This window comes from Corapipo altera, unplaced genomic scaffold (assembly GCF_003945725.1).
Source record: "Corapipo altera isolate COAL_440 unplaced genomic scaffold, ASM394572v1 175, whole genome shotgun sequence".
NCBI lineage: Eukaryota > Metazoa > Chordata > Aves > Passeriformes > Pipridae > Corapipo > Corapipo altera.
The window spans coordinates 1341277-1369200 of record NW_020884942.1 but is presented as its reverse complement, the minus strand read 5'-3'; the positions used below and the strand labels follow the sequence as shown (position 1 = coordinate 1369200).

The following is a 27924-nucleotide window of genomic DNA, read 5'->3' as shown; positions in this document are numbered from 1 at the left end:
GGCTGGCGGACTATGAGCGTCCGTCCCTCATTACCTCACGGCCGGGAGGAGGAGGAGGAGGAGGAAGGGGAGGAGGAGGAGGACGAGGCTGCCGGGATAGCGGCGGACCTGCCCGCGGCCTCGCTCCGGTCCTCCGGCCGCCCCGGGAAGCCCCGGCTGCGGCGGGCCCTGCCTGCTCCCCCGCCCGCCGGGCCCGCTTCTCTGGGGAGCCTCGCCCAGGCCCATGGCCCCATGAGGCGGCAGAAGGCGGCCGGGCAGCAGCGGCGGCGGCGGGGCTGAGGCGGAGGAGAAGCCGGGACGGGTGCAGGAGGTGGGTGACCCCCGGCCGTGCGGGGGCACCGCGGGGGCTCCGCGGGCCGCCCGGGCCGGGGGGGGGGGCGGCGGGAGCGGGGGGGTCCCGCTCCGCGGCGCCCCCTGGCGGCCCCGGTGCTGCCCCGGGGGTCGGGCCGGGGGTACCGGCGGTCCCGGGGCTCAGCACGGGCCGTGTCCGGAGGGGCCGCGGGGCCGCCCCGAACACCCCGCAAAGTTTGTGGGCGGGAGCGCGGGGCAGGGCCCGGCCGGCCCCGGTGTCCCGGTGTGCCCCCCTCCCGCCCGCGGGGCGCTCCCGCTGAGCGGGGCCGGAGCCGAGCAGCCGCCGGTGCGGCCGCCTTTGTTAGGCCCCTGCTGCAGAGGAGGGGAGAGGAGAGGGGAGCTCCCCCCTGCCCCTGCCACGTCTCCGGTTCTGAATCAAGTGTTGTGCTTCCAAATAAATAAATAATGATTTAGCCTCCCCAATGCGGCTGAGCCTTCGGTGGTAACTGGGGAAGGCTCATCTATCCCAGCACCCTCACTGAGCCAGAGCAGGTAACTTTTAATAAGCACTGAAACATTTACATGCTCACTTTGTCAAACTTATGCTTTTCCTTTTCTTGTTTCGGTTTCTTATTTTATTATTGTTGCAAAGGTAGAGATCGAGGAAAAATTTTAATTTTCGTTAGGTCTTGTAAGTTGTTCCTTATGGTCTTTTTAAAGCCTTGAGGTGAGGGTCCCTAAGCAGAGCAAGCGCTGCAGGCACGCGTGGTTCGTGTGCATCTCTGAACACGTCTTACACCAGTTCTGGTTCAGTTCAGGATTGTGCGAGTTTTGCCATGGCCGATGAAACTTCGCGGATAAAGTTTACACTGTCTGCACGTGCAGAGAAGGCAGGGACTTGTCACCCCCTGAATTTCAGTGCCTGTCGCCCCCCACCCCGCGGTTCTGTGTCCGTGCTGTCGGCTCAGGCAGCGCTTACCCGCCTGGGGGGTCGGAGCGGTGCCCTGATGGTCACTGAAGTGCCCAGGTACTCGTGAGAGCCGAGTGTGGCTTCGGTCCTCTGTGGTGTTCTCCGGGACTCGTGTGTTTGTGCTTTCCAGCCTCGTTTGACAGATGGGGAACTGTTTTTCCCTTTTCTTAGTATGTTTAGATCTCGTGGTGATGTCGGTGTTTAAGTGCCTAACACTGACCTGTGGTCCTTGCCCATCATCTTTGTTCATCTTTGACTGCACAGCCTTTCCTGCCTGTGTTTGTTCCACCCCTCCATGTGATGCATGAGCTAATATTCTCTTCTTTGCAAACAAAACACTGCTCTGAGTTGGTTTGTTCTTTTACACCATACCTGTTTCCTGCCATTATCACTTCCCTCTGTTCAGACTGCTCTGTCCTCAGCTCATCCTGTCCTGCACGTCTTCACTGTACACCCTGTGTGTTTACCTGTGAGCTCTATTGATTCACCCAGTCCTAAAAAGTAAATACAGATTCCAGTTTCGTGTGGCCTGGAAAATAGTCTGTTGTTTAGAAATAGTCTGTTGTTTCAGTGCCTGTAGCTCCTCTTTGATCTTGCCAATGCTAAATCAAGGTCAGCACCCCTGGGAGTCCAACCCCAAGATGTCATTTGGGGCTGCTGTCACTCTTGTGTCGGGAATGGGGAAGGGAGATACACTGCTGGTTTGTCAGCAGCTTGTTTGCCACTGGTGCAGTTGGTGAGCAGGAAAAGTCGTGGATAGGGTGTATCTGTAGTCCTAAGTCTTCTTTTTTCTTCTGTTTTCCCCCAGTTTCATTCTCTTTAGGGAGGTCTGACTGTGGTTTTTTGGTGATGAGCCACTTATTAAAGTGCTCAGTGCACCTCATCAATAACTTGAAAAGTGTGATTTCACGCACGTTGTGTCGCACTCTTCCAATTTATATGTGGAAACACCCATTCTGCCTGCTGCACTGACCCTAGTGCTGTACTTGGTCACATGTTGCGAGGGTTTTCTTCGTCTGTAGCGGAAGCAGGGAAGTTCTTCACCTGTAACTCTTTGTGTGTTGCTTTTTTTATCCCCCACCCCCTCCTTGCCAGGGTTCTACAGTGCTCCAGGCAGCAAGTTTTGAAGCAGGATGGGAAAAAGACGCTGTGTTCCTCCACTTGAGCCCAAGCTGGCAGCTGGCTGTTGTGGGGTGAAGAAGCCCAAATTGTCTGGGAGTGGAACGCACAGTCATGGGAATCAGACCACAACTGTACCAGGCTCCAGTTCAGGTCCTCTTCAGAACCACCAGCACACAGACGGGAATAATGGAAGGGAGAACGTATCTGACTTGACTTTGGGCCCGGGAAATTCCCCAGTTACTCGAATGAATCCCACTTCAGGAGCTTTGAGCCCCCTGACTCGGCCCAATGGAACTGCCAACAGCACCAAGAACCTGGTGGTGACAGCGGAAATGTGCTGCTACTGCTTTGATGTGCTCTACTGTCATCTCTACGGGTTCCCTCAGCCACGGCTCCCTCGATTTACCAATGACCCCTAGTGAGTACATCTGCCTGTGGGAGGAAAGGCTGCCAGAGCTGCTGTGGCTTGGTTGGATAGAGGTGAAGGGTTTCCTCTGGGGAGTAGGAAAACTGGTGTGCCGGGGGAGGGGGGGGCATTCTGCTGCTTGCTTTGTCTGCCAGAAACTAAAAACGATGCCCTGTAAGTGCACGAAGGAGTAAAGTACTGTGGTTTTTGGTGGAAGCAAGCGAGCTTTGAAGAGTGGCCTTCAGGGGAGAACATGCTTAGCTCTACAGTAGGAGAGCTGGGCTAAGTCTGAGGAGGTGTGCTTCTTCAGCTCACAGCCTCCTGTGTCCCAGGAGACACTGTGTCCTTCACTGAGAACTGCAAACCCACTTCATGGCAACGTAAAAGTTTGCCCCCTTCTTTCTGAATAGATTCCTTTGCCAAAACTTAACTGAGTGGTTCCTCCTGCAAAACTGTTCTAGCAGAACAGTAAAATAACATCATTAATTTGAAGAGGCTCCAGCTAATGTGAGACACTGACTTGGTGAAGAGACAAGGGAATAGACTTCCTTCTGCAAAGCAAAGGGAAGGGGAATAAAGTAAGAAGTTGAAACAAGTTTCCAGCTCATCCTGAAACAAATGCTGAACTGGTGAAAATTGGGCAAGGACACTCACAAGGCTGTTCAGCTGCCCCAGTTAATGGGTTTAGCAGGGAGGGGAATTGCAAAATTGCCAGTTATAGAAGATGCTTTGGGAAGATAGTGTTAGCTGGGCAATGTGAGGAGAAATCATAGAATCATTTAGGTTAGAAAAACGTTTGAGTCCAGCCATGAACCCAGCACTGCCAAGAGAGTTAACTTTCAAGGATGATAGGAAGGTTAGGGGGAAAGGAGATGTGTATGAGCAGAAGTGAGGAGAAGGATTTATGAAGCTGTTTGGCTTTGGTGAGATTTAGCTAATGTTTATCTGAAGGTTGAATGCGGAGGTGTGGAAATGTTAATGTTGTTAAAATGTTTGGTGAAAGAATTATATGGGAAAGATCAATGACAGATAGACTTTCTGACACTCCTCCAGGGGCCTCTTCCAGAACAATAGATAAATTAACGGTGTCAACAACTTTTTATTTTAAGTTAATGAATTTTAAATTGATGTAAAGGAACAGTGGCTTAAACAGGTCAAGGACTTTTTCTGTGTATTCAGTGTCTGCCCACCTTACTGCCAGTCAGGATGGATGTGGGCTGTGCTTTCCATGCAGTTATTATCCAAGTAGGATTATGGATACATGTTCTGAATGCTGCCACAGACTAAGCAGTTTAATATTGTAAATACAAATGAATGGAGAAATGCTCTGGACCAGGCTCTCAGGTAGTTCCAGGGACTCCCCAGGCTGAAACATCTCTGCTGTTGTTGCTACGTACCCTGGGTAGGCTCCTTTTAGAACATTTTATGTTAGTCTGCTTATTATTGTGTCACTTGAAATGCAGAGGGGGTTTTTTTTGCTGTTGTTCTGTTAAGTCAGTAAGAGAGATGGTTTTACACAGCTGCATTCTTTTGGTGTCAGAGGAGATTTGTGGCTGGATTTTGTTGCTTTTTCTGTTGACTAGTTTCAAAAAGGACATCCTTAGGGGAATAGCAGCTGGTTGAATTTTATGCCCAGATTTGAAAAGTTCAGAGTTGCTCATTGGGTATTTCTGTGCTCATAATTACAAGACTTTCAGATCAGCAAACCAGCAAAGCATAACCAGCCCTTACCTCCTCTTCCCCTGCAGGCAAATGCTTACCTAAATTTTCTTGTGTTTCAGCATTTATGCTTTTGCTTCCAGCAAATAGTTGGATGTTCCCCAGGGAAAAGCATGGGGTTTTTGCTCTGTTGTAGAGCAGCACATAAGGATGAGCTGTCCCACTTGGGACAGTCATGGAATGAACTTCGAGGCAAATGTCATTAAATATAGGAGTAAGCAAAGTGAAAATACAGAAATAATTTGTATTTTGGGCCTTTGTGACATAATGAGTGTCAGTGGAAGAGATCCTTGAGTAAAACAAAGGTTTATCCAGGAAGTCTCCCTGGACAGACTGTTGATGGAATAGAAAGAGGCACAGCCTGTTCTGGATAGCAGATTTTTAAATTGGTGCTGAACCCCAAAGTAAAGACAAAAGTAGGTGTGAAGGGCAGGATTTGGCATAAATAGTGTAATAACATAAAAGTTACAGGGTTCTGACTTGAGAACCACCATGAATTTCAGTTACCATCTTGAGGGGGTATGCTCATGGACAACAATCTTGATGGGAATTATGGTAAGACAGAGTAAGGTTCCCTTATTCCAGTGTTGGCACTGATGTTCACAAATCAATGGAGAGACAGTGGAATTGCAAGACTTGCAGTTATGTCTGAATTAACTTGGTAAAGGAAGAAAATATCCACTTTAATATTCAGGTTGCTGGAAGAAATTACAATTTGGAACCTGTGCAAATAGTTAATTGGTTGCTTCTTCTACTTTTGTACTTCAATCTGATTTGTTAATAGCAGGTGTTACAAACTGGTGCTAAAACTACACCGTGGAAGTTTCCAGTTGCCATGCAAGACAAATAATAAGGAACTTGCATCATAAAATCTGTTCTGTAACAGGTTTTTCCCGAGTACAAGCTAAACCCTGATTTGAACAAGCTGTATTTTTCCACTTTAAAATTCCCTTTGTAGTTGCAATTGGAGAAGCTAGCTTTTAGTTGCTGAAATTCCCCTCTCAGCCTAAAAACCCTCATCAAACACAGCTAAGTGGGATGTTGTGTCTGGGGAAGAAACAGTTGCCATAATCTGCTGAAGATATGGCTGCAAAGTACATGTAAGTGCTCTTGGGTGAGCGGGGACAAAAGGTTGTTGTGACTTTTCTTAGTACATCTAGGAAATAACACTTTTCAGGGAGGGGCTCTGGAACAATGGACTTACTGTCAGCTGCACCTGCAATTTGCTGAGTGCATTTATTCTTCAGAGACAGAAACATCTTTTCTGCTGTGAAAATAGTGAAATTCTATATTTACAAAATTGTGTATTTTTTCTTTTTATGCCTCAGTTGTTCTGACCACAGTGAAAAATTGTTTAAAATGTGCTTTAAAGTATTTTAAGATATGACAGGCTTCTGAATGCAATTATCCTGTCCCTTCTGATAATATCTCTTCTATGATAGACACAGAACACTCAGTGGAAATATGGGTTGTGGGTTTTTTCCCTTTGGAAGGGGAAAGAGCAAATTGAAAATGTGAACCTGCCATTTGAATTGAAGGGGAACTTGCTTAGATTTGTATTCTGAGAGTGATGGGTTTTATGTTCTCCTTTGCCTTTCCTGTTTGGGATGAGTGTCACATGGGCTGAGCAATGGTTTCAAAACTTTAATTAGATTAGGGAAATTTCCACTGAACTTGTGACAGTAGTGTTTCTCACAGTTCTCCTGTGTAAGTTTAGGTTTGTTGGTTTGTTTTGTTCTGTAAGCTTTCTAATGTATTTTCTTACACTCTGTTTCTGTTTGCTCTTTCAACATATGGTAGCCATATAAAATGTAGAGCAATGATCTCCTGCAAGTTGCTTTGAAGTGTTGTCAGAAAACTAGAACAGCAAATCCCCTGTCTTGGTCAAGCAACAATAAGGTTGTTGTTGGGTGTGGAAGGATGTTTCTGCTTCCTCTGTGGGCAAAGTCCTTCACAATTATCACTTACAGGCTATTTGCTATTTTGGGTAGTACTTCTGCCATTGGTCACAGCTGGTAACTACATCCTGAATGATGGATTCATGCTGTGATAGTTTTTAATTCCATTGTTGCTCTGAGGAACATCACTCGACATTGATTTATCACCAGAGTTTAAATTATGTTCCCACAACTTAGAAGTTCTGTTGCTGTATTTGAGAAGCCATCCACACTCTGTGCTGGTTTTGTTATCTGAACAGAACATCTTAGTATTTTTTGCAACGTTTGCTGCAAGGATACATTGCTTACAAGAGCTTCGAGTATGTGAGGAAAGTAAATGCCTGAGCAGTGTTGTTGAATCGGTCTTGATGGCTCAGAACTCCTGTCAATGTTTGTTTAATCTCAGAAAATCACATTCTATCATACTACTTAAAGTTCTGTAGAAATCCACAGACTGATGTCTTGTATTCAGTACTCTGTAATCTGAACAACTTGTAGAATCATTCATCCTGGTTTTATAGTTAGAACAACATCATCAGTTGCCTTACAAAATTTTCCAGATGTTTGGTTATTCTTGTAAAGCTGCAGCCACCACTGTCCTTTCTTTAGTGTTTCTCTCTACAACTCTTTGCAATTTCACTCACTTCTGTAGAAATTAGTTTTTTGCATTTAATGTTGACAGTCATCTTTACCTGTTTATCTCTTCACAGAGCTCTGTTGTTCTGAGCTTGTTTTTCTTTGAGGCTAAATCATGGGTTCTAGTTTAACAGCTTGAAATGAGCCTGCTGAGTTTGAGAATCTACTGTTATGCCTGTAAATTCCTGATAGTAGACAGGAAAATGGAAATCCAGGTGATGTTTGAGTAGGAACAATAGTGATTTAGGTATGTGTCCAACAGGAGAGAATATGTGTAAATATAAATCAAATGGAAAGTAAGCAAAAGATTGGATATAAAGTGCTCATGCCTTTGGGATGGACCCAGAAGTCAGATCCTCATGGAAGTAACAGGGAAAAAAATAATTTGGCTTTCTCTTTATTCCTTTAGAAAAAAACCCACAAAAACAAAAACAAAACAAACAAACAACAAAAAAAACCAAAACCAAAAAGAAAAAAAGAAAAACTTTTATTGCAAATCTGATTTATAGATGAATTGCAGAATGCCTGGGGATCTTTCAGGTTCACTGGTACTATAAGCAGCTAATCTTATTTGCTTCACCTATATTGATTTTTATATGGGCTGTCCTGTAAATTAGTGGGTGCTGTGAAGTGCAGCCAATACTGACAGGTGCTCAGTGGGGTCAAACAACCATGTCCCTCATTAGATTCAGTGCAGAATCTGTCCAAGGAGGTGTCCATGGATGGCTGGCAGAGCACTGCAGGAGGGGAGTGAGTATGCTGAGAAGGTGGAGGGGGAATGGTGGAGTGGGGCAGGGTGTGGGCACGAGGTTTGGTTATTGCTGGGTAGCAGGTGAGCAAACCTGCCTTTTGGGGTTTACTGGAGAGAGAGAGAAAGCAAGGCCATGTGCATGTGCTCTTTTACACCTTGGTTCTCTCCTCTTAGCAGCCAAATATCCCTTAGGGGCTGGAAGGTTTCTTTTGTTTTTTTGCCTTTTCAGTCCACTCTTTGTGACGTGGAAGACGGGGCGAGACAAGCGGCTGCGTGGCTGCATCGGGACCTTCTCAGCCATGAATCTTCACTCAGGACTCAGGGAATACACATTAACCAGGTAACTGCTGGAAATGAAATAAATCTGAAATTAGTTTCGCTTGCTGAAAATCTGTAAGGATTCAAGGTTAGTATGTTGGATCAGCATAGTTCAGTGCAATGTGCTTCACAATAAAATACACCTGAGAAGTGTAAGATAGCCAGGGTGAGGGGAATAGCAGGATTGAGTGGAACATCTTTGCAACAGGTGACATTTTAAGGCTAATTGCAAACCTGTCTTGCATACTAACAGTTTTAACATCTTCTGTAGCATATATTTTCTCTCTTACTGTGGTAGGTATTGGACAGCATCACTGGCATTACAGTTTACTGGATTAAGGAGAGATGCAAGTCATTTTCTCTGCAGCGGCAGAGAAACGTGTTTCACAGAGGCAAAATCAAAAGGGGAATCACTGAGTGCCTGACACTCCAATCTGGTGCTTGTATCAGGCAATATTTCTTCTCTTCCCTTTAGTGCACTTAAGGACAGCCGATTTCCCCCCCTGACCCGCGAGGAGCTGCCCAAACTCTTCTGCTCTGTCTCCCTCCTCACTAACTTTGAGGATGCCAGTGACTACCTGGACTGGGAGGTGAGAACAGGTGCATTTGGAACTCTGCATCCCTCTCTCATTCCGTTCGGGTTCGGGTTAGTACACGGTGATGTGTCTCCTTCGTTACAGGGGTGTGTGGGGATGGAAGAGACTGGAAGTAGAAGAAATGGGTCTGGAAAACTAGAAGGGAGGAAGAGAATGGGCTATAACAGTATGCTGTTGGTTGGGAAGGGATCTGAATGGGAATAAAAGAAACATGAAAGTGGTTTATGGATTTGGCCCAGTGGGAGATGGGTGTAAATACATGTGTAAAAGCCTGGGAAGTCTTTTGATGGTGTGAATAGAAACTGGAAATAAAAAGTAGGTAAGACTAAAAGTGTGAGTGGTTTTTAGGACCTTGTACATGGAAGTGTATTTAGTTCAAGAAGGAGATATATATATATATGTGTGGACTTTGTAGTTGGGTTATTTTAGGCATGATTCTTGTGTACAGAGATTTTGTCTCTTGCCCGACAAAAGAGATGGAAAACTGTCAGACTTCTGACAAGACTTGCCTTAGGGACACGGGTGAGGCTCAGTGGGGAAAGGTGGCACAGGTCCTTTGTGCTGCTAAGAGAGCTGCTTGTGAGACCTGCCTGGCAAGAACAGAGAGTGGGGAAGAGAATGTCCTTGTCCAGGCAAAAGCCAAACTGTCCAGAGAGAGAGAGAGAGATACACAGTGCTGTGGGAATGACGACTCAGTCGTGGACTCAGTGCTAGCAAACACCTCTTATTTGGCTGTTCATTTCCATCTATAGGTTGGTATCCATGGGATCAGAATAGAGTTCATCAATGAGAAAGGTGTCAAACGCACAGCCACGTATTTACCTGAGGTTGCTAAGGAACAAGGTGGGTTTGAGATGGCAGCCAAATGTGTCAACATGTTGTGTCACAGAACTGGGTAACCTAAATCCATGGATTTGGGGCTTGGATTGCAATGCTGTCATGCTGTTCTCATAGTAGTGCCGTGGAGCCACCAGGCTTAATCTGGATAACTGACACCTGATACAGTTGCTGCTGGGTTTTCACCTGGCCTTTCTCACAGCTGTATCTTAGCATAAAAATATTTTAGGGCTTTAGAAATAGTGGATCTCAAAGTATGGATCTTCCAGCCTCACTGAGCATTGCATCTTTCCCCTTCTGTGTTTCTCCCACCAACCAGGATAACTGCAGGCTGCACAGCACCAACAGAAGGGTCCCTTTCCTCCTCATTCTTGCTAAAGTAGCATCCTCCAGAGGAGGGCTGGAAAAGGGCCCCTCTGGAGCACAGTTCCCACTCAAATAGAGTAGCAGTCACCATGGTAACTGCTCAAAATATTGCCTCCTTTCCTCCACTTAGCAGAGTGGAGTGGTTACACCCTCCTGGCTCTGGGGCAAAAGACTAAGGTAGTAATTTTAACTCTGATCTCTCACGTAGCAGTGCACTGTGCTGTCACTAGAGCATCAATCCCAATCTGTCCAAGTATTCTCTTATTTTCAAGGCTTATGGAGCTAAACTTAAGTGGCACATGGTGAAACAGTTTGGGGTCCCCACAACAGAAGCAAGGCACAGACCTTTATAAGAAGAGAGGTCATATGGAAAATGGGATTACTGTTTCATAGACCAGCTCCAGTAGGAATTAAAAGGGGTTGGCATGTGCAGATGGTGTACATGCATCAGGCCATGTGTGTCCAGTTCAACACTGGGATTTCTAAAGCTCAGTTTCCTGTTTAGTTTGCTTTTCTAGAGGCCTTTTAATGCATCTCTTATGTTTCTGAAACATCTTTTTTATATTGAAAAATTTCCCTTGCTTCTGTTTTTCAACAGACTGGGATCAGATCCAGACCATAGACTCCTTACTCAGGAAAGGTGGCTTTAAGGCTCCAATTACCAATGATTTTAGGAAAACAATTAAACTCACCAGGTAAGTTGATGTATTTGTCATCTTTTAATTTTGCTTTATAGCGTTTTGTGGATAATTTAAAGTATTTGTGCTTGATGTAAGTCTTCAGCCTCTTTCAGATGAGACATGTAACGTGAAAGACCAAACCAGAAATGCCATCTGTAATGGGATGAAGCGCAGTATGTTTGGTCCAGGCAGGATCAAACTTGGCATTTTCTAAGAGAAGGGTCACTGGTTTTAATATTGCCATCTATGTGAAAGATCAGAAGCAGAGCCTTTGAAAGTTAAAAGGGTTGATTTTTCAGTATCTTTTCAATGAACTTCCTTTTCTCAGTGTGGTCATCTGTGGATGCTGGAGCTATTTGTAGGCGACAGCTGTCTTCAAACCACACTTGAATTTGGCTGGTTTTCAGAATTTGCTTGCTTTTCTATACCCCCAGCTGTCTTATTGGTTTCTGCTCCCTTTATGTTAGTAAAAATTGGGACATTCTGGTTTTGTATAGAAACATTAATTTATCAGGTCGTTTCTTACCTCTGGAGAAATGAGTTGGGTGTGCAGGGTTTTTTTTAACAGAAGAGGACAGGACGAAGGTTTTCATTAAAATCTGGCGTAACATGGTCTTAGTGCAACTCACAACCACTTTGTTGATCTGCTGTGTAGTGTGCTTTAGAAAAACCTGGAAAACTCTGATCTCTAAAGGAATTTCAAATTTTGTGAATTCTGATTTTACAACACAGACTGTCACTTATATGGTATAACTAACCTTTCTTTGCACACCTCTCCATCGTTTTTTTCAGTAGCCTTTCAAATGTGAAGATAACCACAATAGTGAAATACTGATTATTTAGCCATTGTAACTGAGTCTTCTTCCAGCAAACTTTTCATGCCATTTTTGCCCCCTGCAAGTGGATAAAAAAAGAATACAAATTGATAATTTGTTTCATGTGTGCTACTTCAGGCATCCCTTAGTTCTGATCACCTTGACTAGGGCTCAGCTTTTGGGACACTGAAGCTAACTGGAGCTCAGATGGGTTACTGAGACTGCTGCATGAGGCAGTACCTGAGGCAGTGGGCTCCTCTTGTCCGTCCCTGGCTGTGAGCTGAGGGGTGAGGTGAGGATGGGTTTTGTTTCGTCCCCCCGTGTGTGCTGACGTTATTTCTGTGCCGCTGTTCCCGCAGGTACCGCAGCGAGAAGGTGACAATCAGTTATGCAGAGTACATGGCCTCCCGCCAGCATTGTTTCCAGAATGGCACCCTTCATGCCCCCCCCCTCTACAATCATTACTCCTGACACACGGCTGCATGACCAGTCCCACTCCCCAGTTGCTGCCAACGGCTACGATATCATCGGGGCGGACGCCTCCTCTTCCTGGTCCAGTTACTTCTATTACTGCACCATTTTATGATGCTAGCTTCCGTTGCCAAGTCTGCCTTCCTGCTGACCTGGGGGGAGAGTGAGAGCGTGACGGGACTTCAGGGGCCCAAGCCTTATCTCAGCCTTCCCTCTGAGTGGGGGTTCAGTTGGATTGGGGCTCCATGCCTACGAACTGTCGTGAGGTGCAGAAGACCTCTCGGAGTGAAAGTGCTGCTTCAGACTGATCCATTCCTGGGTGTTACTGACACTGTGGAAACCGGAGTTGCTTGTTATGGAAGCCCCCCAGATCAAGTAGGAGCATTCCCCTGGCAGCCTGGGCAACGGAGTCCAACAAAACATTTTTTAGGTTCTTTTTAATTTTTTTTAACTCCGGTATCTGTTGTGTACTGAGAGCTGATTGCAGTCCCCACGCATCACAGGTGGACATCATGATACTGGGGAGGGCTGAACACCTGGATGGCACCCCGTCCTCACCAACAGAAAACACTTAGAGATGTGAAAAATGAATCCATTATTTAAATAAACCCTAGAAGGCTTTAAGGCTCAGATCCTTGGTAGGTCGAATTCTTTAGAAATTCTCTTGGTTTACAGTTTTCTGGGTTTTCAGACAGAGCTTGGTGATGAAGCCTGCTGTGAAACAGCTTGCTGTTGTGCCTGTCAGAGAGCAACATGGCACATGCTGTGTATGGAGAGGAAAAGGTACTTGTGTATCCCTGGACAGTCTGTTCAGACCAAGTTTTGGTTCCAAATATTCGTAGCAGATTGGATTAGGGCTGGGGAGGGGTTTGCAGGGCACTGACTGTAGTCATACAGTGAGACTAGTGACTGAAATTTGTTTAATTTAAGCTAACTGTTTTGGGGACCTTCCTATTGCTAGGACAGCCACTTTCTCCAGTGTGACTACTGATCTTCAGGGCAGGAACTGTTCCAGTTCGTAGCAGGCCTGTGGAATAGAGGTGTGCAGTTTCACTGCTAAGATCTATCAGCTTAGTCCTACCACAGCAAGGCAGTGAGTGGGGAAACCTCTACTACCCAAACTGGGTGAAACTCGTGTGCATTCTGTATTTCTTCTCCCATGGCTGATGATCACAAGAAATACTCTCTTCTAAGAGGGAGTTAAGTTACCCATTGTTATTCTGCAGCATCCTTGAGGGGCGTCATGAACTCTAAATTATGACACTCTCTCAATAAGGTAACTGGACTTCAGAATATAGTTTGGGGTGGTGTTGGTTTGTTTTCCAAGTTTCTGGAGGGTCTGTAATGATTGGGAAAGCAGATACAAGTGCACAGGAGAGTCATGGCTGTTTGGTTGCACGTATCTTTAGAGCCTGCTTGCGTGGGGTAATTGGCTGGTGTTTGAAGCCCGAAATTCTGCCCTGGCACGGCAGGGAATAGGGCTGGTGGGAAGCTAAGAACTGCAGGCCAGGCTGCTGCTCCTGGTCCTAAGGAAGCAAGGCACAGCTGTGCAGTTTGGCTTTGTGTTGGTGTAACATTCTGCTGGAGAAGGGAGTTGGGAGGGAGGGTACTCTGGCTAACGGTGCAGTATCGACCCAGCTTTCACCCTGTACTGGGTCATTCTTACAAATTGCCACTTTTCCCTTGTGGTGGTGTTGGAAAGCAATTGAAGATGAAGGGATTGTTCATAGCTTCCTGCTGCTGAGAATAAATTGGTCTTGTCACAAACCACTCCAGTTTGTAATTACTCTCCCAGGTGCCATGTAGTGATGGGGGAGGGTGGGGTCAGCTCTGGACATACCACTTACCTTTCAGCTGTCAAACAGTATGATACATAGGGCTACACTCATTACTGTTCAAGTGTTCTATGTTAGAATTTAATTTCTAAAAGGTTTAAAAAAAAGCAAAAAAATGGTGCTAAAACTTCACCTCTGAGCACGCTCGGTGAGACTGGTCATGCAGGCATACAGTGCCAGGCTTTTCAACTATCCTGTTTCTTTTTCAGATGTTTGCCCTGTTCTGTGTCTTCAGCAGTGTACAGTGTTTCCCTGATTTCAGTTTCTTTGACTAGGGATGACTAAGGGGTGGGGTGGGGAGGGTTAGCTGTAATTTTTTTTAAAGAACGGAATTTTAGGATTGAGTGACTTGGTTGGGTTAAGCCTAAAGTGGGACAGATGGTTTGGGACTGGGGAAGTCTTATCCTCTCCCACTTCTATTTCCCCACTCAGTCTGTTTAAAAAAAAAAACAAAAACAAAAACAAAAATGCCTCCAGATATGTACTGTGTTCTTGTCTTGTTGCAGTGAGAAGAGAAGCTGGCAGGTCAGAAAACACTGGTCTGCTGCCTAAGGAACAGGCCCTCCCAGCTTTTGTCCCATAAGGGTCCAGCTATAAAATCAGTTGAAAACTGTGTCAGTAGCTAAGTTAGCTCAGAGAAATGTATGACAAGGACAGGTGGTCTCAGGAAATAATCCCATTTCTAGATCATTACACGGCAGCTATGCATAAGGATGAAAGAGGTGAACTAGAAACAAAATGTGCTTTGAGTTGTCTCAAGATGAAGGCAACCAAAATCAGTGACCAGCTGCTACGAGTGGTTGCTTGGCTGGGGACAGCAGGTTAGAACTGCTCCTCAAAGCAGCTGTTACCTGGTTAGATCTGGATTAACTCATCCTTAGAAGCAAGTGCCTTTTGGTCTAGAAGGGCTTATTCTCATGACAACCACAACTGAGAAATAATCTCACTGCAATGATGAAATGTCTTTGTTTTACAGTAACTACAGGAGAATGTCTTTGATCACTGGAGTCTGTCAGTGTTGGAATGTTTCCACTGTGAGGTTCTTAATTTTTTTTTTTTTTTTTTTTGTATTGTTCAACAGTCAATCTCAACTGAGGCCATTTCAGTTTGGGGAACGTTTTGTAGTCAAAATATCACATATCTACAATTTATCAGAACAAAAAAAAAAAAATCTATAAGGAAATCTAAGAGTTCATTTTAACCTTTGCACAGAATAATTTGTTTTCATAGTACATTAACAAACCTCTGCAATCTTCACTGACCATTAGTGCTGTTTTTCTGTTTGTATTCTGGAAACTACATGTTGTTTTGTTGGGTTTTTTTGGTTAATTTATTTCCTTAAAGCAGGAGACCTCTTTTGACCTTCAGTGCAGAGATGTCAGACCAATTCTTTGTATTACACTTGGTTGCCTCCTACCTATATAATAACTTCTGAGTGTAAATAATTGAACTCTATCCTCTAATGAAGTATTGTAGAGAATAAATCATAATAGATAAAGATTATTTGTACTGTCCTCTTTATGTGGGTTCTCACAGCCTTTATGGGGGATAAGATGAAATCATTCTCATCTAGAAAGGCAAACAGTAAATTACAGGTCTGAGCAGCAAACCTGTAAATGACACCAAATGTTCCAAACCAGGGAGGCTGCCAGAGTGGGATGGCAGCTGTCTGGAGGCACAGAAACAGTCACACAGGCTCTCTAGAAGGAAGCAAGCTAAAACAGAAGGAAAATTAAACCCAACTACTAAATATGTTTCATTAATAACAGCACAGCAGTGTCTTTGTGTCCTGAAATAATGTTTGCTTGCCAATAACTTTCTATCACGATGGAATGCCATGACACACATAAAGCACATATGTACAGAGCACTCTAAACATGTCTGAAACTATCAAAATTGGGGTTTGGGTTTTTGCCTTCTAAAAGGAACTAATGAGAACAGATTGCCTATACTCTGAGGCTGTAGTCTTAAAATCTAGTCTTAATCTAAAAAAATTAGTCTAAAAAAAATCTAAAAATCAGTCTTAATCTAAAAATATTATTTCAGAAGAAACACCTACGTCTTTCTGGATTCTTACAATTTGAGTGTATGTTTTGGGACAGGATTAACTGATTTGTGGAATAGTTTTGAATTATGCCTCTGGTTTCCCTGATTTTTTTCCATACCCTGTCAGGTTATTGTTAACTTTTTATCTGTGGCAGATGTGTAGTTGGAGATCCTACATTTTCTGCTTGTGGCTCTTGGGAAGGGCAGCCCTGGGTGTCAATGAACAGTCATAAACCCCCAAAGTAAACACCAACCAAAGCAAGGGGTTTGGTTTTGACCAAGTTTTGACTTAAATATGCCTGAGAAGCTCATTGACCTCAGCACAACTACAAAGCAAAAATCTATCTTCAGGAAATATGCTGCTGGTACTAGAAAGTAAATCCCCTGGGCAGTGTGAGGAGGGGTTGAGGAGGACTCTGGGGCTAATGTGATTGCCAGGTGATTTTATTTCTGAAGTTACCCATATCACTGCCATCATGTGTCCAGGGAAGTTATCAGGTATATTCCTGACAGCTTTGTGGTCAGGAGCACATTGACTTTTCGTACGTTTTTGTGTCATGTGCTTTTCCTTACTTGATTTTTTCAGGTTTCCTATGGAATCAGTCGGACATAAAATCTTTGTCTGGTGTCTTCCATTAGAGGTTCTTCCGTGCAGGTTGCACTCTGTGACCACAGGAACACTCACTGAGCAGCTCACAGGGAGGAGGAGGCCAGGTGGAAGGGTGTACATATGACTGCACGCTGAAACAGGTCAATCCAGGCTAAATATAAACCAGGATAATTCTCCAGGAAACACTGTCTTCTGTTGTCACTCCTGTTTGAAATAAGAAACAAAATTAATTACTCATTTGGCACTCACTTCTTTCCAGAACAAAATTAAAGACAGCTTAGGAGGAATATCTACAAGACACTTGAAATGAAGAATACTTGAGCATTTTTATTCTAAACACGAAAAAAAAGAATTTTATTTTACCTGTGATTGAGAAATGCCACTTCTTAAAGACAAAAATGAAAAAAAGGAAAACTTTCCCATGAGACCCAATAAGTCAATATTTATACTGACAGTACACAGAGCAGTACCACAGGAAAGTTCCTAAGCTGGTTTTCCCATGGTCTGGGAAAAGATGACTTGTGTGTCTGTTTGATGTCACTCAGAAAACCCAGAGAGCACAGAAGAGTGTCGTTACCACGTTCCTTAAAACAAGTACATACTTCTGCAAAATGAACAATACCCAGATTATTGAACCATATTTTTTTTTTTTTCTTTTCTGCAGTCAGCTAGACTGCTCTTATAATCAGATTAATTCTGGCAGAAATCATGCATGATACAACCAGTTGTTAGTATGTGCAGATGTCACATGTGTATTTAAAAACTGAACAGATCATGCAGGTTTGCATTCAGAGGCTTCCTGTGACTTCATTACTGGATATTAATATAATTTTACTTTGCTCATACGTGTTAGTTCCTTATGGTTTTGGAGACATACTTTTAAATGGAGTAAAAATAAAGGCAAAATGGTGTGAAAACCTAAACCTGAAGAGTTATGCTTTAAGAACACAGATGAAAATCACACATGTCTTGTGCAATACTGGCTGGTGTGGCACACGGTGTCCTCAGTGGGTGGTTATCTCCACAAGGATCACACTGGCACTCCACAGAAAATGTGGAATTACTGTTGGAAAAACTTAAAAAAACTGCTAGGAAAATCACATTTCTCCTGCTGCTGGATTAGAAGGAAAGCATATCACAAAGTAGGTTTATGCTAATAATAGAATATCCTTGTTATTAGCTCTTCCTACGTTTGATTACCTGGTATTTAGCTGAGTATTTTGTTAGATCTGTGGAGCTGCAATTAGTGTTTACAGGCTCTGTGTTTAAACTATAGCAACACAGAAATTACCACAATAGGTCTGCCTAACAATCTGCTACCTAATAACATGTCTCCAGCAAGGATCAATGCTTTTTGCCCTGGAATATGGAATATTAGAGGCTCTATTCATGATAAATTACATTTGGCCAAGTAGTCTTTTTTTTTTTTTTTTAATCAGCTTAATTTAGGATGTGACCACTAAAGCTGCTCAAAAGTTCCTATAGTCTTTATTTTAATCAAGCTCATCTTCCTTCTCTATGTGTATTTTGTTGACAAATGCTGAAATAGTCATTATTAGTGAGGAAAAAGCCAGAGCATTTTAAAAATAACAAAAAAGTCAGGTACTCTGCTCTGTTTGGTTTGTTGCAAGCAGCTGAACAATACTTCCTGTGGAGTTTATAAGTTCATTTTTTAAATTCTTAAAAAACAAAACACATCAGTGACAATGGACTTAATCTTTTATGACAGCCTCTTAAACTGTATCTATAAACTCTTGCAAGAATCTGGCTCTCTTGATTTAGTTTTTGTACACTTAAGTAGAATGGATCCCTGGGGGAAAACCAACAGGGGAAATTAGTAACTTAAACCCCACTGAGCTACCTACTGCTCTGAGAATCACGATGTTCTGAGCTGATGGGTTATTTGAGTCAGGATTCCAAATGATGTTAAATGCTTCTCTGGTCAATCTGGCATGGATTTCCTTGCTTTCTTGTAAACCTAATCGAAATTGTTTAATTTGCCAGATGTTCCCCAAGATATTTCCATTCCATTTCTTACTGGATGTCTTTCTGCTTGTACCACTTAGCAAATTACTTTCCATTCAGTTCCTCTGCTATGCTCATTATCCAGATAACAAATATTAGAAATCTATTATCTGACCTCTTCATATTCCTATAGTTTATTTTTAATGCATTCCTTTTCCCCACAGTTCACCTAGGCACAGATGCAGTTCAGGGGAACAGGAGTGGTTTCATCATAAATCCTCCAACAGTCTATTTTTGCCTTTCTTTAGGGACGCAGCATGACATAGTAAGGGCTGATAAGATGATTACTTTAAGAGTCTTAGACTGGTTAGGCACTTACATGTGAGCTCTCCAGGGAAAACACTACTCCATAAGTTATTTTGTTGGCAGTGCTGGGAGAACTATCTCCATTTTCAGCCTGCCTATAACTTTTAGGGATCTGTAGATTGCTTCTGGATAGTCTGAAAAAGTACCTTCCTTAGGAAGTGTGTTATGATATCAATACTCGTTCATTATAGACCGAGGTCTATTAATCACAGTTGAGCTAGACAGAAATTCTGGCACAGACAGTCACAGTTTTCCTAAGGCTGGGCTTTGCTGTCTAGCTGGAGGATGTTCTGGTGGCAAAACAGAGCAAGCTGTAGCTCACTGATCCACTGATGTGAAGATGCATCTGCTGCCTTGGTGCCCTCAGGTGGTCCTGGGTGCTGCTGTGCAGTCTGGGGAGGGGGACCGGTGCAGTTTTGAGCTCTTTGGTTATTTCCTAAAGGACAGAGCAGAAGGAGAAGGGTTTGCTCATGTGAAGGACAAGCACTGTTTCCCTCAGTGTTCCTCCACATCCTTCTCTCGGGCCCTGGTTTGTGCCTTGAAGATTTTGGGCTCATGATCACAGAATCAATTGGGTTGGAAAAGACCCTTTGTGATCATCGAGTCCGACCTGTAACCCAACACCATGTCAACTGGACCATGGCACTGGGTCCCATGTCCAAGCTGTCCTTAAACACCTCCAGGGACAGTGACTCCACCACCTCCCTGGGCAGCCCATTCCAACGCCTAATCATCCCTTCTGTGAGGAATTTCTTCCCATGTCCAACCTAAACCTCCTCTCCTGGCGCAGCTTAAGGCCATGTCCCCTCATCCTGTCCGTGCCTGCCTGGGAGAAGCAGCCGATCCCCACCCGGCTACAACCTCCTGTCAGGGAGCTGTAGAGTCTTGGTCTGATGATGTCTTCGTCTGCCACAGCTATTTGCCCCGTGGTCACATAAACAACGCTCAGCACCCCAGCTCTTTCCCTCTCTAAAAGGAGCTCATTGCTAAGCGAGCTTAAACACACCTCTGAGGGCTGCTTCGTGGGGGAAGGGGGGGGCTGCTCAGGCGCCCCGTCCCCGCTGTTTCCCCACGGTTCTCCACAGCGGCAACTCCGCTTTTTTCTATTCAGCAGTGCTCGGGGGAGAACGGACCCTCGGCCCCTCACAGCGGGGAGAGCCAGCAAAGCCACACGCTGCCCCTCAGACGGGCGGAGCCGCCCCTCACAGCGGGGAGAACCAGCCTCCCCGCGCCCCTCACACCGTGGAGAACCAACCTCCCCTCATAACGTGGAGAACCAACCTCCCCCCGCCCCTCACACAGGGCAAAACTACACGCTGAGCTCAGACGGGCGGAGCCGCCCCTCACACCGGGGAAAACCAGCCTCCCCTCCCCTCACACCGTGGAGAATCAGCCTCCCCCCGCCCTTCACACCGGGCAAAGCCACACGCTGCCCCTCAGACGGGCGGAGCCGCCCCTCACACCGTGGAGAACCAGCCTCTCCCCCCTCACACCGTGGAGAACCATCCTCCACCCGCCCCTCACACCGTGGAGAACCATCCTCCGCCCGCCCCTCACACCGTGGTGAACCATCCTCCGCCCGCCCCTCACACGGGAGAGCCGCCCTTTCCCGGCGCAGCGTTCCTTCCGCTGCGGGTTTCCGGCGATGGCGGCGGGCGGCAGCGACCCGCGGGCGGCGGACGTGGAGGAGGACGCCTCGCAGCTCGTCTTCCCCAAAGGTGCGGGCGGGGGTCGGGGCTCCGGGCCGGGCGGGGGTCGGAGCTTGCGGCGGCCTCCTGTGAGGGACCGAGCCTGGCCGGGCAGCTCAGTGGGATGGGAGCGCTGCTCAACGCCGCTGACCCTCCTCCGCCGGTTACAGAGCCCCGAGTCTTAAAAATCTTGGTAGTAAATCATTTATATACGTTTAAGGAACCTCGTGGTTGCTAGGATATGGCAGTTCTTACGTGGGCCACTGTGTGTGTGTACAGGATTAAAAAAAAAAAAAAATTCCTATCAGGCTACAGTGAAAAGCTCATTGCAGTTTGGTGTAACCCTTGCTTTTTCACCGATGCTCCTCATCATAGGAATTCTTCCTGTGACGGTGACGAGGCCCTGGCACAGGTTGCCCAGAGAAGCTGTGGCTGCCCCATCCCTGGGAGTGTCCAAAGTCTTGGAGCAACCTGGGATAGTGGGAGGTGTCCCTGCCCGTGGCAGAGGGGTGGAATGAGATGAGCTTTAAGGTCCCTTCCATCCCAAACCATTCTGGGATTCTATGAATACTACTGCATTTAGGAAACAAGCTTTCCGGAGACAGAGCTGGTAACCACAGACTCTCACGGTCTGTGTATTTTTTTCAGAAAATTGTTCATTTTAAATTCCAGAGGTGTATTTACACCTCCAAGCCACCCTGGAAAAGAAAAGAGAAAAAAAAAAAAAATGGGCACTGTGCTGCATTTTTGAGTTATGAACAAAAGTGTAGCCCTGAAACACTGGGGTTTTTTGTATTCTTGAGTACTAAAATCTATAGCCTACTCATGTTCAGACTAAGCTAACTCTGCTCAATGCAAATTATGGTTTGCCAGTCCTTTTCTAGCACTGCCCTGTATCTGCACCCTGGGATGCAGCCTTTGACACTGCTGCTTTTGAACAGCTCATACTGCTGATATTAAAAGACCTTGTTATTAGTGGAACACATACAGTGGTTATGGTGATGATGAATGAAAACAAAACTGATTAAAAAAGGGGGGGAGAGTCTGTTAAGGTTGGTTAAAAGTTTCTTTCTGATAATAAAATTGGAGTAGGTCAATTAACATTTTAAGTAAACGAAACCTTTTTTTAAAATACTCAAAACATCTGTATTTATTTCAATAAATCAGAGGTTTCTGAAGGCCACAGGCATCGCTTCTAAATTTTTTTGAGTATTACAGGTCTAAATTTTTTTTTCTGAAGCGTTTCATGCTTAAGTTCTGCCAAAAAAGGGTGAGGAAAACATACACAAAACTGTGAAAAATCATAATGTTAGGGCCATAAGTGTAAAATATGAGATCAAAAGACGAACACCTCAGGTTGTCACTCGAAGTGGTGTAATTTTTATCAGCATTTTCGGCACGAAATGCTGCCCAGTCATTGGTGAAAGAGCTCACACAGCTGCCATAAAACACATCCTTCACTTCTTTATTGCCCAGAGCTAGATTTTGGTGCAAAATTCCCATAATTCTCCTTTTCACCTGCGCTTCCCCCTCGGTGCTGGCGTTCTCTCGCTCGGCCGCAGAATTTGAAACCGCGGAAACTCTTCTGAACTCAGAGGTGCACATGCTGCTCGAGCACCGCAAGCAGCAGAACGAGAGCGCAGAGGATGAGCAGGAGCTGTCAGAAGTCTTCATGAAAACCTTGAATTACACGGCGCGCTTCAGCCGCTTTAAAAACCGGGAAACCATCGCCAGTGTGCGCAGGTGAGCGGGAAGGGCAGGGAAGAACACTCACTGGAGAATTTGATCTGTGAATAATGTTGATGCTGCTTTATGAAAGGACGGTCTAGTGGTGTTTCCTGCTTTGTCCTTTAATTCTTTCTGAAGAGGCAGGAAATCTGATCATAATTCTTGACAGTAGGTTGTATTTCGTCCAGGTTAAGCCTTGTGAACTGCTTTTGTTTTCAGTATTTCAGTGATAGCTGACTGCATTAAATGGGAGGATTTTCTAGACTTTGCAGTGTAATTCAGGGTAAGTGGATTTAGCAGATGGGACTTTTTTTTATTCCTCTATGCAATTATATAATGAGTATTTCCTCCTGAAAAAAACCTAACTTCAGTGCCAAAAAGCAGTGTGAAAAAAGATATCCATTTGGTTTGGTTTATGCCCTTTTATATTTCTGTTTTGTAATTTCACGAAGTTGTTGTCTTTCTTACAGTTTGCTGCTCCAGAAAAAGCTCCATAAGTTTGAATTGGCATGTTTGGCTAACCTGTGTCCTGAGACAGCTGAGGAAGCCAAAGCTCTGATTCCTAGGTGAGCACTTAAACATATTGTACAGAGACTGCTTTATGCTTCCCTGTGATCTAAAGCCAGCTGTGGGCAGGTGCTGTTGCTTCAATCCAGCTCTGTTGATGTAAGAATATTTGATCTTGGTCTTCCCTACCCACTGATCTGACAGTGAGGCACCATTTGTGCTTGTCCCTAATGAGTTCCTGACAACTTTTACTGGATTAAGTGTAAACAGCTTAAACTGGGGTTCTTAGCTGGCTGTGTTTGTGTTTGCTGGAGGTTTTTGCTGTTGGAGCAAATGAACTGTTTTGTGGATAAGGTATGTGGAAGCAGTAACTTCTTCATGGCTTGATTTGTTACCTCATGGCCTGAGATAGAGGAGGGAACTAAACATTCATCTAAATTACAGTTTCTTCCTTATATGCCATTATATAAAAGAGAAGGCTTTGGGATGACCTAATTTTGGTCTCCCAGTACCTAAAGGGAGCCTACAAGAAAGATGAAGAGAGGCTTTTTACAAGAGCAGGTAGTGACAGGATGAGGGGGAACAGCTTCAAACTGAAAAAAATTAGGTTCAGACTGGAAATTAGGAAAAAATTCTTCCCTGTGGGGGTGGGGAGGCCCTGGCACAGGTTGCCCAGAGAAGCTGTGGCTGCCCCATCCCTGGAAGTGTCCAAGGCCAGGTTGGACAGGGCTTGGAGCAACCTGGGCTAGTGGAAGGTGTCCCTGCCCTTGGCAGGGAGGTGGAATGAGATGAACTTTAAGGTCCCTTCCATCCCAAACCATTCTCTGATTCTATGTTAAGATTTCGTAGCAAGAACAGACTGGCTTACGAGCAGGCAGCTGCATGGTCTTAGTTTAGAGGTCTGCATAAACCTGCACCTACCTTGCCTTTTTGATAACACATTTAGAAATTATTGAGCAGAAAACTCTGGGAAGGATATAGAGTTTTGTCACGAAAAGGGGAGACACTGCCCAGGGATTAGATTGTTCTTGGTACAGTAACCTTACAGATGGTTCCTGGCGGTTACCTACAGGTGGGCGATGGCACGTTGAGGCTGAGGGGAGGGAACTACGACTGAAATGAATCCAGGGGGGAGGTTATTTCTGAAAGTTTTAGTGTCTCCTCGTTGTTCTTACCTGGCAGCCTGGAGGGCCGCTTTGAAGACGAAGAATTGCAGCAGATTCTCGATGACATTCAGACCAAACGCAGCTTCCAGTATTAAGGTTAACCCTCGACCCCTTTATCTGAACGGAAAAACCTGGGGAATTTGACTGTTTCTCAGCCCTCTGGACCAGCTGAGCTCCTGGCTGAGTGAGGGCAGTTGTGGACATAGGGTGCTTCAGTGCTGTGTCATCACAGGTGCATTCACCCTGGAGATCAGCATCGGCTTTTGGGTTTGTTCCATGTGTATATTGGCAAGGGCTCCTCTATTGTGAGAGCCAAAGAACCCAAAAAGCCTTTTCCCAGTGGCTCAAATATTTGTTTCTTCCCCAAACCCTCTCCTCAGTTTGTAAATTTTCACCACCTTTCTGGTTTTTAGCAGAAATATAGATGTAATTTCGGGTTTTTTTGGAATTTCTAGAAGAGACAGAGAGACTTATTCTTGGAGCTCAGAAGATTCAGTCACGGGCAGCATCAATTTCTGTGGTGGTTTTTTTTTTTGTTTGGTGTTGTTGTTTGATTAGGACAGTGAGTTTTTACAGCTTCAATAATTTTCTGTTGTTTGGTGTAAATTAAAATATATTTTCCATTAAAGTTGTATGGTTTATAAACATTAGGTACATATTATGGTTTTGTTAATGAGGATCTTTTCGACGAATAGATCCTGGAGATCTGGGGTCTCCAAGCGTTTTATAACACAATTACAATTTAGGGCAGATCAGACAGAGGTGATATTAACTATGATCACAGCGAGAGAGCATTTGGGCAGCATGTACCTGTCTGCCAGGTGATTGCAGACACCCACCTGTTACAGAAAATAAAGAGTTAACCCATAATTCTGATGTTAACAAAGCCAAGTATCCACCCCTGGAGGGACGGACTCCTGAAGTGGTTTGCCAACTGCCTTAATTCTGAGAAGGAACCAAACCATGGAGGGATGGCTCCTGGTGCAGCCTGTGGGAGTGGCACAGCCCCTGTTGTCACAGCTCAGCAGCTGGTAGATTCACAGATTGTTAGCTTTTCGTTGAAATGAATGTTCTTTTTGTTAGGGTGAGCTTCTTAGCCAGCCCTCTCAAATCTTATGATTTTAGCACCACACCTGGAAGAAGGAAAATTTTGCAGGAAAGAACATCTGGGACAGAGAGGAAGACAGGTGTGTTAAGACACTATTTGTGATGATGTTGTGGTTTGAAACCCAATAATGGGGACAGAGGAGAAGGGAATGACTGAATAAGTTAGGTTGGGAAAGACCCCTGAGACCACGGAGTCCAACCTCTGACTGAACACCACCACAACTACACCAAGGCACTGAGTGCCACATCCAGTCTTTCCTTAAGCACCTCCAGAGGTGGCGACTCGGCCACCTCGCTGGGCAGCCCGTTCCAAAGGTGTCTGTGGATGTGTCCGGGTGTTTGGCGAGCAGGGGCAGCGCGGAGCCGGGAGCTGGGGGCAGAACTGACAGCGCTGACCTCCCTCCGCCCCCGCCGCCCCTCTGCGCATGCGCGCGGCCCCGCCCCGGAATTGAGGCGCTCGCGGGGGACTCTCACGACCGCGCCCCGCCTCTCTGCGCATGCGCGGGGCCGCCGCGCCTCTCGTGCCCCCGCCGGGGGGCGCTGCCGCCGCCCCGCCCCTGCCCCGCGCGCCCTGACATAGCGCGCGTGCGCTGGCGACGCGGGGCGCGTGCGCCGCGCGGGCGCTGGCGGCGGGGGAGGCGGAGGGAAGATGGCGGGCGGCTGCGGCCGCGGCTCGTGAGGCGGCGGCGGCGCTGCCGGGGCCGGGAGGACGAGGCGGGCGGCGAGGCGGCGGCGGCGGCGGCGGGGCGCGGAGTCCCGGTACGAGAGGCCGGGCTGGGCGTGAGTGCGGCTCGGTGCTGGGCGGGGCGGGTGAGCAAGCCCCGGGAAGCGCGGCCGCCTCCGCCATCTTTAGGCCGCGGCCCAGGACCGGCGCGGCCGGGGCAGGGCGGGGGCCGCCGGCCAGAACGACGGGTGCCCGGGCTGGGACACCCCGGGGAGCGGCGTGAGCCGAGTGCAGGCCCAGCGCCGCAGCCGGGCCCCGGGGTGCGGTTGCTCGAGGGCCGGGGCAGGGAGCGGACGGTGGGGCCCCCGTCCCGCCTGCCGCACAGGTGTCTGGTGGCGGCCTCGCCCGACTATCAATCCTGCCTTTTTCTGCTTTTGAATTTATTTTTTTTTAATGTTACTCTTTCCTCTGCTTCGGATCTAAGTGGACACTGGGTTGTGGCTACTTGACGGTAGGGCTGGGGAAGCCCTGGCCATTACGGGCCCTGTTAGATACATCCCATCGCATTTTCTATTCATGCAGTCCTTCACAAGAGGGATCCTCTCTGTGTTAAGGAGAGATAAGAAACAGCTACAGTCTGGCTAGTATTTGAGCTTCTCAGATGCCAGGTGAGATAACTGCATTTCCCAATAAAGGGCGGTCTTAGTGCCGGGGGGCCGATAAACATTGGTAGAAGGATGGGAAGGCAATACGTTCATATTATATCTTGGCTTTTCTTACGGGTTCTGAAAGTGCTGTTGCTCACATTTTCCACTGTATAACGCTGTATAATAACACTACTGTTAAAATATGTTCCTTGCAATATAATAAGACAGTCGTGTGCACCAGGCACTTGCTCTTGCAGGCGGGGTGGGAGGGTTTAATGACCATGTGGTGTCACATTCCACTGATGGAGACTCACCAGCCTGTGGTCACGGCATGGGTAGCAAACCTAGGGGACCTGTTAAACTTCAAAAAATGCTTCAGTGTTTTTCCCTTGGAGAGAACTCATTAAACTTCCTGCCTTCCTAGAGATAGGTGTTAATTCTCTCTTGCCAACTGTTAGCTTCTTTGTTATGAGCCACGTGGTCTCAAATGCAGTATTTTGAGATACTGGCATTTGCTTAGGCACATCTGCTTGTCTGATAGAGTTGTCATAGGTGAGTAATTTTGTACTCTACAAGTCTTGTATCTCATCACATCTTTACTTGCAATTTGTGGGTACTGTTTGAGAATCTGATTTTCTTTGTAGACAACAGTCCCCCATCCTTCTCCTTGCAGCAGATGTTTATTCTTCTATGCTTTTCTTAACTCAAACTGTTTTATCCTTCCTTTAAGAGAGGTGACACTACATGTCAGAGAGTTTATTGTATGCAAAGTGCTGGGCCAAAATACTTTGGGGTTCCCTCCTCCTGAATTCTTTATCAAGTAAACTGACTCAGTAACTCAGCAGTTTGCTGCAATATTCTGCCATCATCTTACTATAAGAATATATAATCATCACACATTTTTGAAAATTCTGGTTCTTAACAACTTGTTCAGTTGTGCTGCAGTAGTTCAAATGGGAAGATCTGAAAATGTAGATACTGAAAACAAATGAAAATATTGAAAGATGGGGGGGAAAAAACCCCTTTGAGCTGCAGAGAATGTTAGATGTGAGTAGCTAGTGAATGTTTAATACTCCTAGACTTGCTAAAACCTTTTAATTTAAAAGTCAGTCACTGCAGTTACAGTCTTTCCCTGTTACCTGAGGTGTTCATCCTCCACTGAATCCTTGCAGCTATAAACATTACACTGTTTGGACTACTGGAATTGAAAATTTCTCATCAGTTTTGTGTTTCCTGTTATCAGCACAAGAAGTAAAAGCTCAGTAATCCTAAATTGTGCTTGAGATAGAGGTGCAAGGAATGCATTTATTTGCTGCAGCAGAGAGGCCCTGACCTGAGGAGGGAATAAGAAACCTCCTCTTTTGTTCCCATCTCTAACAAATGTCCAAGTCTTCTGAGTCACCTGAAAAAAAAATCGTGGAGAAAACATTGGATTGAGTTGCAGTATGGAAGAAAACACAGTTTAACTTTGTGCTGAGATGATTCCATGCAAAATATTTCACTTTGTCCATCTGCTAAGGCATGAGGTTGATGATCTATAGGGAATTTCAGTAGTTGGTTCACTAATGCTGGAGATGAAAATCATTTTAGACTTGCTCAGGTACAGGTTATAGTTTAGAAAATGACCCCTGTCTCTGTGCAGGAAATTGTAAAAACAAGCTAAAAGCTGCCTGCAGTGTG

The 27924-nt window shown here is 45.6% G+C and overlaps 4 protein-coding genes and 1 long non-coding RNA gene across 13 annotated transcripts in view; 4 read left to right on the top strand and 1 right to left on the bottom strand.

The window, feature by feature from the left end:
* The window catches only part of SAP130 (Sin3A associated protein 130), a 34674-nt gene extending 21547 nt beyond the window's left edge, over nucleotides 1-13127 (top strand). The window contains exon 21 of the transcript XR_003530692.1: nucleotides 13116-13127. The gene's annotated coding sequence lies outside the window, so the exon portion shown is untranslated. The remainder of the gene's footprint in view (nucleotides 1-13115) is intronic.
* On the top strand, nucleotides 73-15250 carry AMMECR1L (AMMECR1 like). Of its 2 annotated transcripts, none has more exons than XM_027661930.1 (7): nucleotides 73-310; nucleotides 2357-2801; nucleotides 8062-8172; nucleotides 8626-8740; nucleotides 9499-9589; nucleotides 10548-10644; nucleotides 11804-15250. In XM_027661930.1, exons 2-7 carry the CDS (start codon nucleotides 2395-2397, stop codon nucleotides 11913-11915), a joined length of 933 nt encoding a protein of 310 aa, XP_027517731.1. In that variant the 5' UTR covers nucleotides 73-310; nucleotides 2357-2394; the 3' UTR covers nucleotides 11916-15250. The 2 variants fall into 2 exon arrangements, with proteins under 2 accessions (XP_027517731.1, XP_027517732.1); XM_027661931.1 differs by lacking the exon at nucleotides 73-310 and adding an exon at nucleotides 654-843.
* On the bottom strand, nucleotides 8114-20390 carry LOC113955908. Of its 3 annotated transcripts, none has more exons than XR_003530695.1 (4): nucleotides 20328-20390; nucleotides 18751-19173; nucleotides 16482-16610; nucleotides 8114-8179 (listed from the first exon to the last, which is right to left on the bottom strand). It is a non-coding gene; the product is annotated as an uncharacterized LOC113955908 (long non-coding RNA). The 3 variants fall into 3 exon arrangements; XR_003530693.1 differs by having other exon boundaries at nucleotides 20295-20381; XR_003530694.1 differs by lacking the exon at nucleotides 20328-20390 and adding an exon at nucleotides 19744-19957.
* POLR2D (RNA polymerase II subunit D) lies at nucleotides 20094-24476 on the top strand. Its single transcript, XM_027661932.1, has 4 exons — nucleotides 20094-20455; nucleotides 21988-22168; nucleotides 22624-22719; nucleotides 23843-24476. Exons 1-4 carry the CDS (start codon nucleotides 20383-20385, stop codon nucleotides 23919-23921), a joined length of 429 nt encoding a protein of 142 aa, XP_027517733.1. The 5' UTR covers nucleotides 20094-20382; the 3' UTR covers nucleotides 23922-24476.
* A 1173-nt stretch (nucleotides 24477-25649) lies between these two features.
* The window catches only part of WDR33 (WD repeat domain 33), a 67865-nt gene continuing 65590 nt past the window's right edge, over nucleotides 25650-27924 (top strand). For 5 of the 6 annotated variants that reach the window (XM_027661956.1, XM_027661958.1, XM_027661959.1 and 2 more), the window contains exon 1: nucleotides 25650-25692. The gene's annotated coding sequence lies outside the window, so the exon portion shown is untranslated. The other variant, XM_027661957.1, reaches the window with a different exon arrangement.